This window comes from Haematobia irritans, chromosome 3 (assembly GCF_050003625.1).
Source record: "Haematobia irritans isolate KBUSLIRL chromosome 3, ASM5000362v1, whole genome shotgun sequence".
NCBI classification, from domain to species: Eukaryota; Metazoa; Arthropoda; class Insecta; order Diptera; family Muscidae; genus Haematobia; species Haematobia irritans.
In genome coordinates, this window is record NC_134399.1 from 80,249,302 (window position 1) to 80,266,554 (window position 17,253).

The following is a 17,253-nucleotide window of genomic DNA, read 5'->3' on the forward strand; positions in this document are numbered from 1 at the left end:
TGGGAAACAGAAGAATGAAATAGAACACCTCTTATGTTGGTTCTCGATCAGATCTTGCTACTCAGCCGAGTAGCTCAATTGCTAAAGAGTATATGTGAATAGCCAACGTAGTGCGGAGAATTCTACAGTGAGTTATGTTATCGCTACTACTATGAAGGTGCTCTATACCATATAAAGAACTGAAGGTGGAACCAAGCAGTTTGAAAAAATATCTTCAATATATATATAACGGATATCTAGGAATAAAACGACCTCATCAAATAGAGATTTGAAAACGATACAGGGTAGATTAGAGGCCTATAGAGATAAGAGGCCTATAGAGGAGCCCGAGTGACTATGACCTCTGACGACTACTGAGAATATGGAAGAATTCCCAATATATGGGATATAGAGTATTTGTCAGAGTAAGGGGAAACATAAAGGAAAGTGAACTTATTATAAGGTATTAGACACAAAGGAAAATTGAATTAGAGATTATAAAAACCACGAGGGCTAAATTCGATGTATGAACAATGGAGACACATTGAGAAATGTGTAAAATTGCAGCGGTTTGAAGGGCACAAAAGTGATAAATCCTCTTTTTGGTAAAAAAAAACAAAAAATAATAGTATATACCTCAGTAAGCTCGGCCAGGCCGAATCGTATGTACCCTCCATCATGGATTACATAGAAACTTGTACTAAAGACTGCCATCCACCATCGAATTACTTGGGTTGCGGTAAGGTATCTTAAAAATTTTTAACACCGTCTTCTCAATTGTAAGTTAGTGCATACGGGGTATATATTAAACAAAAAAAGGCCGATTAAATACGTATATAATTCAGTTTGACAACATTTTCTATGGAAATGGTCAAAATTAGACAAAATTTTCTATAGCAATAAAATTTTGACAAAATTTTCTGTAGAAATAAAATTTTGACAAAATTTTCTATGCAATAAAATTTTGACAAAATTTTCTATAGAAATAAAACGTTGACAAAATTTTCTATAGAAATAAAATTTTGACAAAATTTCCTATAGAATCGAATTACTTGGGTTGCGGTACGGAATCTTAAAAATTCTTAACACCGTCTTCTCAATTGTAAGTTAGTCCATACGGGGTATATATTAAACAAAAAAGGCCGATTAAATACGTATATAATTCAGTTTGACAAAATTTTCTATAGAAATAAAATTTTTACAAAATTTTCTATAGAAATAAAATTTTGACAAAATTTTCTCTAGATATAAAATTTTGACAAAATTTTCTATAGAAATAAAATTTTGACAAAATTTTCTATAGAAATAATATTTTGAAAAAATTTTCAATAGTAATAAAATTTTGACAAAATTTTCAATAGTAATACAATTTTGACAAAATTTTCATAGTAATAAAATTTTGACAAAATTTTCAATAGTAATAAAATTTTGACAAAATTTTCTACTGAAATAAAATTTTGGTAGATTATTTTTGGGGATCGGCTATATATAACTATAGACCGATATGGACCAATTTTGGCATGGTTGTTAGCGGCCATATACTAGCACAATGTACCAAATTTCACCACGTACCAAATTTCCACCGGATCGGATGAATTTTGCTCCTTCAAGAGCTGCGGAGGTCAAATCTGGGGATCGGTTTAAACGAGTGTTATATATAATTAAAACCGGTATGGACCAATATTAGCATGGTTGTTAGAGACCATATACTAACATCACGTACCAAATTTCAACCAAATCGGGTGAAGTTTGCTCATCCATGAAGCTCCGGAGGTCAAATCTGGGGATCGGATTATATGGGGGCTATACATAATTATGGACCGATGTGGAGCAATTTTTGCATGGTTGTTAGAGACCATATAATAACACCATGTACCAAATTTAAGCCGGACCGGATGAAATTTGGTCCTCTAAGAGGTTCCGCAAGCCAAATCTGAGCGTCGGTTTATATGGGGGCTATACGTAAAAGTGGTCCGATATGGCCCATTTGCAATACCATCCGACCTACATCAATAACAACTACTTATGCCAAGTTGCAAGTCGAAAGCTTGTTTCGTTCGGAAGTTAGCGTGATTTCAACAGACGGACGGACATACTTAGATCGACTCAGAATTTCACCACGACCCAGAATATATATACTTTATGGGGTCTTAGAGCAATATTTCAATGTGTTACAAACGAAAATCCTATGGTGGAGGGTATAAAAATAATAAAACACGCACTCTGAGGGATAGAAACATAGCCTTTGACTTTCAAAGCAAAAAGCGCCACAAATCTAATTAATTCATTCTTTTATGTAGTTCCACTGATAATGTTATTAGTTGCAGAAATTATAAGACGCTATCATAATGGACGCATACTGTACACAAATTACAAGAAGAAAACATCATTGCTACCTTTCACTGTTTCTTCTCTTGAGACGGCAATTAAAACACACTTCATAATGTACCTGACCCAGGCAAACTCTAATAAACTGCTCTGTAACAGGTTCTCCCATCCCCCATCACCTTTAGGTGCTGAACTTGTGCTTCTATGGATTTCATGTTTTGTGTCTGGCAGTGCAAGTGAAGTCTTGACATGAGAAATTCGACCTTTATTTGGCTTCTTCTTGATGTCTCCCAAGCCTTACATATTGTCATCTCCTCCTTCTTTGTCTTTTCAATATTTAATAAGGCAATGAGAAAGAAGGTAAAGCACGTAAGACATTTGTCTCAAATGGTCACTGTTATGGGTTAAGAAGTTAGGTTTATTACCCTTACAATGCTTACACCAAACTAAAGAAGCAAACACTCACACAGTCATGCATACACTCGCCTTCCTCATATCTCACAATATTGTTGGGCAAGATAGGCTCAATTAAATAAGCCAGACTGAGAGATTAGTTCACACGATAAGCCCAAAAGACATTTGTTTTTCTTCTTTAGTTTCTTTTTTTATACTTGCAAACGTCTAAAAAAGATCGGGATGGTCAATGGTTTACTTGCCATATATACGAAATTAATGCAATATGTGCTAAAGTTAACTTGACTATAATATGATCAGAGAACGTAAGGGGTTGTTACGGATATTAAAATAATATTATTACGAGTATCATTTCTGTGGTGTTTTTTTTCATTTAGCAGATACCAACACTAATAAGAAGATGGGCTAGCATAAGTTGAGATCCAGATAGCTTGGAATTGTAAGTGGAGAAGACCATGGTATACGAATAACAGAGGGAGCGATTTACAATAGTTATAAATGATGATTTATTTTTAAAATGGTGGGAAATTTTCGTTTTGTAAATTATCCAAATTTAAATAATTGTAGCTGCGAAATATCTACTCTATCGTCGTCATGGCTTGTCTTGATACCACAAACCACTAATAGCAACCGAAATAGTACAATGCCTTTGTCGTATATATATATATTTCGGAAAGGTAGCAAAACTCTACATGTTTGGTGCTTAAGTCTTTTGTTTTCGCCCAATGCGTTTGAGTCTGATTCTTTGATGAAAATTAATCGGCTTTGTGGTTTAAACATTTTGTTGTGACAATGTAAACTGCATTTGAAAATGGAGCAATTTTTTTAACAAATGTATGAACTATTTGCATATGGAATATCTGCCTTTTTGTTAATGTATAAATTGTTCTGTTTTGCATTAAGTATGTCTAAAAATTAATTTTTATCTCGCAAATACAGGAATTTTCATTTCAAATCATCATTATGACAAATAATCTCTCGAGATTTCTATACATGATTTTTTATTAATTTATATAAATCATATTTTACTCGAACCACTAAAATCTAATGTTAACGAATTCAAATCAAAATTGTTCACATGTTCACATTCTATTTCATACGTCATTCAAAAAAATCTTATTACTGACAAGATGGCTGATATGCAATGAATTAAAGTACTGCGTTATATTGTTTTTTAATATTTTTCGCTCATTCCGGGCGAAGCGTCGTCTTGTGATTGTTGACACTTTGGTATATTTTTGTGTCAATATTATTCTCTAAAATGCTGTAGGCGCCAAAGTTCAACCGAGTGAGATCCGGAAAATACACTGTAGAAAATATGACGCAAAAATTTCAAGTCCTTAAAATACGAATGCGAATTTTGCTTAGCATAGCAGATGCATTTCTTTGATATAAAATTTTTTCCTTTGACAAAAGTCGATAAACTTTCCAATGAAGTCATTTTGTTCTTGTAGTTGAGTGAGTAGACTTAAAACTGTTTTCAGAGGTCACCTTGGCTTTAATAATTCTGAAAAATTCGTGAAAATAAATGAAACTGTCTTTAACCCTAGAAAGCTTAATATACCGAAAGTTACGTATAATATAAACATATGTGAGGGATAATATAAACAGTGAGGGAGAGTGAAAAACAAAAATACGTCTCTCAGGCGTAGATTAGCTGTGTACACTGAAAAAAAAACATACTCGGTTCCAAAGATTTTGTCTTTACTTTAAAAAATTTGGTATTGATTCCGAGCCAAAGAAGCGGAGAATACAAGTAAGGATACTTTTAAGACACAATTCTCTTTTAAAATCGGGTTTTGTGTACTTGCTTCTAGAAAGCAAATTTTAATTTTTCGCTTTCTCAGCTTTTTTTCTTCATATGCTATCAAAGTCCTTTAAAAACGAGTTAACGGCAACTTTATTTTCCAAATTAGGACTCGACTTCTAGTAGAAATTATGCTATGTTTGAAGTAAAAAACTTCTTTAAAATAAAGTTTTGAAAAACATGTCCTATATTTGAACGATTTTTTGCTTTGTAGTCAAGATGCAAAAAGACAACAAATTTAAAGACAATTTAATTAAATTTAAAGAATTTTTCTGAATTATTAAAGTCAAGTTGACCTTAGCCTATAAATTTTTTCTTTCATGTTAAGATACCCATTTTTAAGTCAAATCACTTAATTATAAGGACAATACGACTTCATTGAAAAGTTTATCGACTTTTGGACAAGGAAAATAACTTTATTTTAGAGAAATGCGTCTTCTATGCTAAGCAAAATTTGTTTTCGTATTTTAAAGACATGAAATCTTTGACCTCACGACAATATTTTTTTCAGTGTAGGGTTAAATTTTTTGTCTTTTTGCATTTTAACTGCAAAGCAAAAAAGCGTTAAAAAATATCAGATGGTTTTCAACAATTTATTTTAAAGACGTTTTCACTTAAAACAATTTGGAAATTTATTTAATACGTTTTTATAGGACTTTCATAGCATATGAAGAAAAAAGATGAAAATCCGATTAAATTAGAATTGTGTATAAAAAATATCCTTACTTCAATTCTCTGCTTCTTTGGTTCGGAAGCAATATCAAAATCATTAGTATAATGACAGAATCTTTGAAACCGGGCATGCTTTTTTGAGTGTTCGGTGACCATTGTGCGGTAGAAATGAAGCGAGGAACACCCTTTTTAACCCATTCTTGATTGACTCATGTTGGTGCGCTATGGTGCTTAGTCATGCCTTTCGGATATTTTCTAAGACCCCATAAAGTATATATTCTGGGTCGTGGTGAAATTCTGAGTCGATCTAAGCATGTCCTTCCGTCCGTCTGTTGAAATCACGCTAACTTCCGAATGAAACAAGCTATCGACTTGAAACTTGGCACAAGTAGTTTTCATTCATGTAGGTTGCAAATGGGCCATATCGGTCCACTTTTACGTATAGCCCCCATATAAACGGCTTGCGGAGCTTCTAAGAGAAGCATATTTAATCCAATCTGGCTGAAATTCGGTACATGGTGTTAGTATATAGTCTCTAAGAACCATGCAAAAATTGGTCCATATCAGTTCATAAATATATACTGCCCCCATATAAACCGATCCCCAGATTTGGCTTGCGGAGCCTCTAAGAGAAGCAAATTCCATCCGATCCGGCTGAAATTTGGTACGATCCGGCTGAAATTTGGTAATTATGGTCTGTAACAACCATGAAAAAATTGGTCCATATCGGTCCATATTTATATATAGCCCCCATATAAACCGATCACCAGATTTGACCTCCGGAGCCTTTTGGAGGAGCAAATTTCATCCGATCCGGTTGAAATTTGGTACGTGGTGTTAGTATATGGTCTTTAATAACCATGCCATAATTGGTCCATATCGGTCGATAATCATATATAGCCCACATATGAACCGATCCCCAGATTTGGTTTTGGAGCCTCTTGGAGGAGCAAATTTCATCCGAGTCAATTGAAATTTGGTACATTGTGCTAGTAAATGGCCGCTAACAACTATGCCAAACTAGATCAATATCGGTCTATAGTTATATATAGCCATCAGATAAATCGATGCCCAATCACACAAAAATTGGTCCATATCAGTTCATAATTGTATATTTATGAACCGATTTCAATTCTGGCTCTCTAATTACAGCGTAATTATTTATAGACTTACTTATATATACCACGTATGGACTAACTTACAATTTAGAAGAAGATGTTAAGAAGTTTTAGGATACTTTGCCATCGGTGAGTATTATCACAACCCAAATAATTCGATTGTGGATGACAGTAGAAGTTTCTACGCAATCCATGGTGGAGGGTACATAAGATTCGGCCTAGCCGAACTTACGGCCGTATATACTTGTTCAATATGAGTTGTAAACGTTATAGCGATATGTTCAGCTGACGTACAATTTTTCTAGCACTGCGGCGTGGATTTCGAACAATTCTGGCCTTCACTTTTCAGACCATTTCTGGCGTTCCGACGCGATGTCACTATGTGTTTTTACAGCATGTGGAGGTAATAATTGAAGTAATGCGAGATCTGGAGTAACAGGGTTACTGTGAATGAGATATGATTCTTGATTACAATGATCAATGTGCATCATATTTTGCACATCATTTAAAGAGGTTAAAGATATACTGAAAAAAATATTGTCGTGAGGCCAAAGATTTCATGTCCTTAAAATACGAATTCTAATTTTGCTTAGCATAGAAAACGCATTTCGCTAATATAAAGTCTTTTTCCTTCTTCAAACGTCGATAAACTTTTCAATGATGTCGTATTGTCCTTATAATTAAGTAATTTGACTTAAAAAATCAGTGTCATAACGTGGAAGATAATTTTTTTTGGGGTAAGGTCAACTTGACTTTAATAATTCAGAAAAACTCTTTAAAATTAATGAAATTGACTTTAAATTTGTTGCCTTTTTGCATCTTGACTACAAAGCAAAAAATCGTTCAAAAATAGGACATGTTTTCCAACACTTTATTTTAAAGACGTTTTTTGCGTGAAACATAGCTATTAAATTCTAGTGGAAGTCGAGTCTGAATTTGGAAAATAAAGTTGTCGTTAACTCGTTTTTAAAGGGCTTTGATGGCATATGACGAAAAAAAGCTGAATAAACGAATAACTAAAATTTGCTTCCTACAATCAAGTACACAAAACCTAAATTTAAAAGAGAATTGTGTCTTAAAAGTATCCTTACTTGTATTCTCCGCTTCTGTGGCTCGGAATCAATACCAAAATTGTTAAAGTAAAGACAAAATCTTTGGAACCAGGCATGCTTTCTTTCAGTGTAAGCCAATATCGGATAAAGAAAATATGTCATTCAAGCCCTCAATAAGTCAAAACAAAATATTCATTTGTAAAGGGACAATACAAAATAAATTAACCGAAGCAGTCTATCTTCTAACTTTTTCCTAGGCAAAAACCGAATCAGGATGAGGGAATACCACCAACAGATAGAAGCTAGATCGTCCGATCTCTTTCTTGAGCTAACCAAGTAAAGGGTAAATCCATTATACTCCGATCCTACACAGAAAAAAATTCACGAAAATTTTTCCAATCAAAGTCTTAATTGAGTTTAAAAAAAGATTAAATTAAAACTTTTATTGATTCAACAATTTTTTTAATTGAAACAAAAATCAACCACAAAAATTAATAGTATCAATTAATTTTTTATTTGGATGAATTAATTGTTAGTTGACTTTCAATTAATGTTTTCTGTGATTGAAGACATTTAATTAAACATTAATTGAATCAATTTATTTCGTGATTGAAGACAAAAACTATTTTTTGTGTGTATGTGAATACATCCAAAACACGTGTGTATAAATATTTGAAATATTTGAATTTGCTTTTTGTGTCGTTAACATTTTTAATCACCATCACACTTCATCCAAGTCAACAAGGAATGACAGGTATGTGTATACACCGCTCTGTTACCATCCCAGATGATGTTCAAAATATAAAAACCAAAAACGTTTTCAACAACATTGTTACATCTTTTCAAAAAACAAAAAAGAAACAACATGCCCACATATAAAATACGGAAAAGGTAAGAAAATTAAATAATTAAAAAAAAAAACACAACATTTCGAAGCAATGCTCTCTAAGCTATAAACTGAAGCAAACCTCCAACCAAAATAAAAAACTCCCTCACTTGACTTGATAGAGTTGACAGCAGAATAGCTATTACCTCAACACTTAAGCACCCCTTCAAAAAAAAAAAAAAATCCCCCAAAGGGCATCAATTTGAGGAGACACGAAAAATGCCAAACAACAATTAAGAGTAACGAATAACAAAACAGTCAACTTGAAATTAATGAAATAAAACCTAAAATGATAGCAATTGGTGATTTATAACCAAGGCACAATCAAGAAAGTCCCCAAATAAAGAAGTGGATAATGCCTAGTCTTAAACTTTTTAGGTGTTTGTTTGGTTCTTTATAAATGTAAAGAATAAAGGAAATTGAGAGCAGAGTTAACCCCCATATTTTCTTGGTGTGACCATCTTGAGAATTTTATTGTTCTTATTCTAAAAAAATACCATTTGGGGTACATATACTTAAAATTGAAAGAAACTTTGTTCAATCTCATGTTTCCGTGTAAGACCGACTGATCACGAACGAGTGAGTCAGTAAGTTTCTGTTTTGATTTTGGTTGGAAAATCATATTCCCATGAAACAATTACATGTAAACCAGGCTTGTGAAATTGACTGATTTTTTGCTATCACATCAACATGAAGCTTCCGTAAAGGAAGATGTGGCCTTTATTGTAACATTGGGTTGGCTAGAGACACATCCACGATTGCCACAGTTGGCAGAATTCTACCAAAATGGTAGAATTCTACCAACATGTTTTGATAGATTTTGCAAAATATTCCTCTCTCCAACTAAAGTACTTTAATTTTCTATGGAAATAAAATTTTGCAATAATTTTCTAAAGAAATAAAATTTTCCACAAATGTTCTATAGAAAAAAAATTGCAAACATTTTCTAAGAAAATAAAATTTTGCAAAAATTGTAATAAAATTTTGACAAAATTTTGTATAGATTTTTTTTTTGTAGCAAAATTTACTTCAAATTTTGGTAGATTATTTTTGGCACGAATGACAACCGTGATTACGTTTTTTTATGCGCTCCACATATCAAACCAAAAATATTACATTAGCTGTATATCGCTCTATCACTTGCAACAAATAACATAATGCAAACGAATATTCTTATGTGCCTATTTGTAATCTTAAGTAAATTATTAAAATTTTTGGTAAGAGAAATATTTGAATAATTTTTCTGCAATCTAATTTTCGACCCATCCTAATGTCAATCAACATCTATGAAAATCTTTCCTTTTCTAACTCCACTAATGATGTTGGCATAAAAACTGACACTTTTCCAATTAATTATGAATTCATAAAATATTCATATGTTATACAAACGAATTACACAAAAAAGGGTTTCTTTAAACTAGAAACCGAAATCATCCTACACATCGTCGAGAAAATATGAATGAGAAAATTTTATTACGGCGCCTTAGTAAAATTCAAAAAGGGAAACAATATTGTTTTCATGATCATCATTTTCCTATAATTATGCTGATGAGTGACTATAACATGATAGTTTTTGTGTTTATGCAAAATATGATACATAAAAATATGTTTTTAAAATCATAAGATATTAAGATTATTATCTTACCTGTACAGCACAATTGAGAAAGCAATTATTTTGACCGGGTCCATTTAAAAGACCCTTTGATGATGGCTCAATGGTGGGTGATGTCAGGATATTCGGTGTTCTCAGCATTTCCATTAGTTTGTTACGTTCATTCGTATTTTGTACTATTCCCGATTGATAATTCCGATTTGCGATATGTTGTTGATGATAGCCATTGTGTTGTGGATTATTGGACGGGCCCGTTTGGGGATTTCCCAAATTTTTACGATAGAAATTGGTCGGCGACATAGGTGAAGCCATTTTCATTTGTATTGAAAGCGGTTTCGATATGAACATTTATTTTATAATAACCATATCTGAAAGAAAGGAAAACAATTTTTTTTTTACTTTATATTAACTAAAAATAATAATTGCCATTTTTAATAATTACTATTAATGACAACAGATATTACATCCAATGAAAAAATACTTTTCTTCAGAACGAAATTTAGATGATCGATATTTTGTTATAAAGTACTTTCGTTAAGAGCAACTACACACGAATTTATAACAAGCGATCACGGTTCTATCACAAATTGTAGATTTTTTTAGATTGGTAAGTTTGGTAGATTACAACACATCCTTTCCAACTAAGAGGTACTTCAATTTCCTATATAAATAAAATTTTGGCGGAATTTTATATAGAAATAAACTGTTGACCAAATTTCTATAGAATAAAATTTTGGCCAAATTTTCTATACAAATAAAATTTTGAGAAAATAAAATTTTGACAAAATTTTCTATAGAAATAAAATTGTAAGAATATCTTCTATAGAAATAAAATGTTGAGAAAATTTTACATAGACGTAGAATTTTTATAAAACTTTGAAAAAATCTTCTATAGAAATAAAATTTTGAGAAAATTTTCTTTAGAAATAAATTTTTGAGTAAATTTCCTATAGAAATAAAATTTTTAGAAAATTTCCTATAGAAATAAAATTTTGAGAAAATTTTCGTTGACAATAAATTTTTGAGAAAATTTTCTGTGGAAATAAAATTTTGGACAATATTTTTTATAGAAATAAAATTTAGACAAAATTGGTAGGTTTTTTAGATTGGTAGGTTTGGTAGATTGCAACACATCCTTTCCAACTAAGAGGTACTTCAATTTCCTATATAAATAAAATTTTGACGGAATTTTATATAGAAATAAACTGTTGACCAAATTTCTATAGAATAAAATTTTGGCCAAATTTTCTATAGAAATAAAATTTTAACAAAATTTTCTATAGAAATAAAATTGTGAGAATATCTTCTATAGAAATAAAATGTTGAGAAAATTTTACATAGACATAAAATTATGAGAAAACTTTGAAAAAATCTTCTATAGAAATAAAATTTTGAGAAAATTTCTATAGAAATAAATTTTTGAGAAAATTTCCTATAGAAATAAAATTTTGAGAAAGTTTCGTATAGAAATAAAATTTTGAGAAAATTTTCTTTGACAATAAATTTTTGAGAAAATTTTCTGTGGAAATAAAATTTTTGACAGTATTTTTTATAGAAATAAAATTTTGACAAAATTAGTAGGTTTTTTAGATTGGTAGGTTTGGTAGATTGCAACACATCCTTTCCAACTAAGAGGTACTTCAATTTCCTATATAAAGAAAATGTTGACGGAATTTTATATAGAAATAAACTGTTGACCAAATTTCTATAGAATAAAATTTTGGCCAAATTTTCTATAGAAATAAAATTTTGAGAAAATAAAATTTTGAGAAAATAAAATTTTAACAAAATTTTCTATAGAAATAAAATTGTGAGAATATCTTCTATAGAAATAAAATGTTGAGAAAATTTTACATAGACATAAAATTATGAGAAAACTTTGAAAAAATCTTCTATAAAAATAAAATTTTGAGAAAATTTTCTATAGAAATAAAATTTTGAGAAAATTTTCTATAGAAATAAATTTTTGAGAAAATTTCCTATAGAAATAAAAGTTTGAGAAAGTTTCGTATAGAAATAAAATTTTGAGAAAATTTTCTTTGACAATAAATTTTTGAGAAAATTTTCTGTGGAAATAAAATTTTTGACAATATTTTTTATAGAAATAAAATTTTGAAAAAATTGGTAGGTTTTTTAGATTGGTAGGTTTGGTAGATGCAAAACATCCTTTCCAACTAAGAGGTACTTCAATTTCCTATATAAATAAAATTTTGACGGAATTTTATATAGAAATAAACTGTTGACCAAATTTCTATAGAATAAAATTTTGGCCAAATTTTCTATAGAAATAAAATTTTAACAAAATTTTCTATAGAAATAAAATTGTGAGAATATCTTCTATAGAAATGAAATGTTGAGAAAATTTTACATAGACATAAAATTATGAGAAAACTTTGGAAAAATCTTCTATAAAAATAAAATTTTGAGAAAATTTTCTATAGAAATAAATTTTTGAGAAAATTTCCTATAGAAATAAAAGTTTGAGAAAGTTTCGTATAGAAATAAAATTTTGAGAAAATTTTCTTTGGAAATAAAATTTTTGACAATATTTTTTATAGAAATAAAATATTTAACAATATTTTTTATAGAAATAAAATTTTGACAAAATTTTCTATACACTGAAACAACAGTGAGCCTACCAGCAAGAATAATTTTGATTAATTTTAGAAAATTTAGATTATTATTAGAAAAATGTAGCTAAACAAACGCTGACATCACGCCGATATCACAAAAATAAGTAAATATTTTCGACAAATTCAAGAAAATTTATTATAGTAAATAATTCATTTGTGTATATTTTTTCGTTTTTTAGTTCATTTTGTGATTTCATAAAAAGACTTAATTTAAGTTATTTTTGTAAATTGAAATTTCCCCTTATTGTTTGATAAGGTCTTGTGTAGAGCATGTATATTAAACTATTTTTTCTATTAAATTATCAAATTGAAAATATATGTTTGTTTTAGGTTATTGAATTAGATAATCTTCCGCATGCATGTTAATTTTCAACAATATTTGACTTTTGTTTAATTCATATAAAGGTCTTTAACATATTTTTGCCTTTAACAATATATATCTTAAATGACTTAGCTTATATTGTCAGTCAGAGTCTCATTTGTTGTAATAAAGGGTGATACGGTCAAAATTTGGTCAATATAAACTTGACGTATTTCTTTCAATTTTGCATTTAAAAAACCTGAACACCCCTCATTTTGAAGGTGTGTGTGTGTAGAATGTTTCTCCTATTTTGATTTTGGAATTCACTCTTCAGTTGTCAAAATGCCGTCCAAGCAAGAAGAGCAGCGTATCAACATTTTGCTCGCGCATCGCGAAAATCCGAGCTACTCGCACGCAAAGCTGGCAAAATCGCTAAAAGTTGCCAAATCAACCGTTACAAATGTAATTAAAGTGTTTGGGGAACGTTTGTCGACAGCCAGGAAGTCTTGATCGGGGGGAAATCGAAAACCGGAAGCCGCTGAGACGACAAAGAGAGTTGCTGGTAGTTTCAAGCGAAACCCTAACCTCTCTCTCCGAGATGCCGCAAATAAGCTGGGTGTATCGTCTACAACCGTGCATCGAGCCAAAAAACGAGCCGGACTATCGACTTACAAGAAGGTAGTGACTCCAAGTTGCGATGATAAATAAAATACGACGGCCAAAGCGCGATCCCGGAGGCTGTACACGACGATGCTGACGAAGTTTGACTGCGTGGTAATGGACGACGAAACCTACGTCAAAGCCGACTACAAGCAGCTTCCGGGACAGGAGTTTTATACGGCAAAAGGAAGGGGAAAGGTAGCAGATATTTTCAAGCACATAAAACTGTCAAAGTTCGCAAAGAAATATCTGGTTTGGCAAGCCATCTGTACCTGTGGCTTGAAAAGCAGCATTTTCATAGCTTCCGGGACTGTCAACCAAGAAATTTACGTGAAAGAGTGTTTGACGTTTAGTCTTCTGCCTTTCCTGAAGAAACACGGTTGTTCCGTACTGTTTTGGCCGGATTTGGCATCTTGCCATTACGGTAAAAAGGCCATGGAGTGGTACGCCGCCAACGACGTGCAGGTGGTTCCCAAGGACAAGAACCCTCCCAACACGCCAGAGCTCCGCCCAATTGAGAAATACTGGGCTATTGTCAAGCGGAACCTAAAGAAGACCAAAAAACTGCTAAGGACGAGCAGCAGTTCAAGGCAAACAGGCTTTCTGCGGCGAAGAAGGTGGACAAGGTGGCTGTACAAAATCTGATGGCAGGTGTCAAGCGTGAGGCCCGGCAATTCGGATTTGGAAAAGCGAAAGCCTAACTGAATATTTTTCCTGAATTTTATACTAATTGAACTTGGAAAAGAAATTTAATTTGATTTTTTAAATAAACGATTTCACCGATTTACACGCGTTTTCCCTTGACCAAATTTTGACCGTATCACCCTTTATCTACTGTGATAAAATCTCATTAAATGAATTGTATTTAAAAACAAGTAAGGAAAGTCTAAAGTCGGGCGGGACCGACTATATTATACCCTGCACCACTTTGTAGATCTAAATTTTCGATACCATATCACATCCGTCAAATGTGTTGGGTGCTATATATAAAAGTTTGTCCCAAATACATACATTTAAATATCACTCGATTTGGACAGAATTTGATAGACTTTTACAAAATCTATAGACTCAAAATTTAAGTTGGCTAATGCACTAGGGTGGAACTCAATTTTAGTAAAAAAATATGGGAAACATTTAAATCTGAAGCAATTTTAAGGGAACTTCGCAAAAGTTTATTTATGATTTATCGCTCGATATATATGTATTAGAAGTTTAGGAAAATTAGAGTCATTTTTACAACTTTTCGAGTACGCAGTGGCGATTTTACAAGGAAACTGTTGGTATTTTGACCATTTTTGTCGAAATCAGAAAAACATATATCTGGGAGCTAGTTCTAAATCTGAACCGATTTCAATCAATTTGGCACACATTACTATATTACTAATTGTACTCATAGTGCAAAATTTCAAGCTAATCGGGATAAAACTCTGGCTTCTGGGTCCATATAAGTGCATATCGGGCGATATATATATATGGGAGCTATATCTAAATTTGAATCCATTTCAACCAAATTTGGCACGCATAGCTACAATGCTAAATCTACTCCGTGTGTAAAATTTCAACCAAATTGGGCCAAAACTCTGGCGTTTAGGACCATATTAGTCCATATCGGCCGAAAGATATATATGGGAGCTATATCTAAATCGGAACCGATTTCAATCAAATTTTGCACATTTGACTATACTACTAATTGTACTCCTAGTGCAAAATTTCAACCAAATTTGGCCAAAAATCTGGCTTCTGGGGCCATATAGGTCCATATCGGGCGAAAGATATATATGGGAGCTATATCTAAATCTGAACCGATTTCAATCAAATTTTGCACACTTGACTATACGACTAAGTGTTATGTTTGTAGAAAATTTCAAGCAAATCGGTATAAAACTCTGGCTGCTGGGTCCATATTAGTGCATATAGGGCGGAAGATATATATGGGAGCTGTATCTAAATCTCAACCGATTTCTTCCAAAATCAATAGGGTTCTATTCTGACCCAAATTAGGAACATGCGCCAAATTTGAAGGCGATTGGACTTAAATTGCGACCTATACTTTGATCACAAAAATGTGTTCACAGACAGACGGACGGACGGACGGGCGGACAGACGGACATGGTTATACCGACTCAGGGACCCACCCTGACCATTATTGCCAAAGACACCCTGTGTTTATCTCGTCTCCTTCTGGGTGTTACAAACATATGCACTAACTTATAATACCCTGTTGCACAGTGTGGCGCAGGGTATAATTAAACTAATAAAGAATTTGAAAATGAAAATGACAAACATACGCAAAAAGTTATTAGAGTAAAGGAAACTTTCTCATCAACTAAAATAAAGTTAAATTGGCTTTAGTGAAATAGAGAGTTCACTGTTTTTGAGTGTAGAAATATCAAAATTTTAATTTTTCAGTTGTTTAATACCCAAAAATTCATTCATTCGTAGAAAAAACATTTTTTTTTTTCATACTAACACAAAGTTTGATCGAAAACTTGACAATAATAATTTTTATTACATTTGGTAGATTTGTGGTAAAATTTTCTTCAAAGATTGGTCGATTACTTTTGACACGAGCAAAATATTTTCTTATTTTTGTGATATCGACGTGACATTTTTGTTTTACCGCAAAAAGAAATTTCTAAGCGATGTTCGTTGGTTTACATTTTTTTAGCAGGAATGAATTTTTCGTTTTGGGTTTTGCGACATCTTTAAGTTTTTTAAAAAAGCAACTTTGATGTTTAAATAGTTTATAGTTTGAATAGCGTTTTTTTTTTCTTCAAATGTGTTATGATTTGACCTCTATTTTACCATCACAAAATGGTTAATATAATATCTAATGACTTTGTAATTGCAAAACAAATACATTTTAATTAGTTTTAACCATTTCCGCAATGGGTGAAATGAATGAACAAAATTATAGTGATCATAAGGTGTTATATTTTATTTAAAATACAGGTAGCAAATTGCCAGACCAGACCAAAAGGTAGAAGTTGATATATTAAACAAACAAAGCCCCAAATGCATTGACATTTTCCCTTAATTAAGGACGAAATTATAAAAAAAAACTTAAATTCACTTTAATGTTACTTTCTACAAATTAAAAAGAGTAATAACATTTCTTCTTTACAACCTTATTAGGTTAACACATTTTGCACCAAGTGAACAACAATTACATTTTTATATTTCAACAATATATAATCCCGTCACCATAGATCATATTTATCAAAGCATATTTTAAACGAATGAGCTGATCACAACAACCGTTGAGGAAAACTTGTTTCATTCATTTAAAATTATGATTTCTTAATGAATTGTATCCAATACAATTCAATTGATGCAATTCACAATTCATTCATTGAATTCTAAGTCATCGTGTAGACCATTTTGCAAAAACTACTACATTCAACATTTCTAGCCATTTATAGTATAGTATTGTTATGTTTGTTATTACTGCAATAGTTAGTGTATCGACATTTATCGATTAACAATTACTATATGATTTTAATGAAGCACTTGACAATGGCATGATAAATGTTTAGTGATTTAAAATCAATGTGATCAGAACTGGATTTTCAAGTAGCAAAATCTTTCGGTAAATGTTTTGTTCTAATACTGACTTATATTTTGTTATGGACTGAGTTTTTTTTTTTTATAAAACAATCACAATAACAACATACCTCTTCTTCATGCAGTAGATGAACAAGTCATATGGGAGATTCAATTATTTATGGACTTTGAACTGATTTTGTTTTTATACCCACCACCATAGAATGGTGATTGGGTATAATAAGTTT

General features: G+C 31.5%; 1 protein-coding gene across 1 annotated transcript in view; it reads right to left on the reverse strand.

Moving 5' to 3' along the window:
* ec (ubiquitin specific peptidase echinus) overlaps nt 1-17,253 on the reverse strand; it is a 275,945-nt gene that overhangs the window by 169,087 nt on the left and 89,605 nt on the right. Inside the window, exon 2 of the mRNA XM_075298694.1 lies at nt 9,902-10,236. Within this exon, the coding sequence (XP_075154809.1) occupies nt 9,902-10,216 (315 nt within the window). The 5' untranslated portion in view covers nt 10,217-10,236. The remainder of the gene's footprint in view (nt 1-9,901; nt 10,237-17,253) is intronic.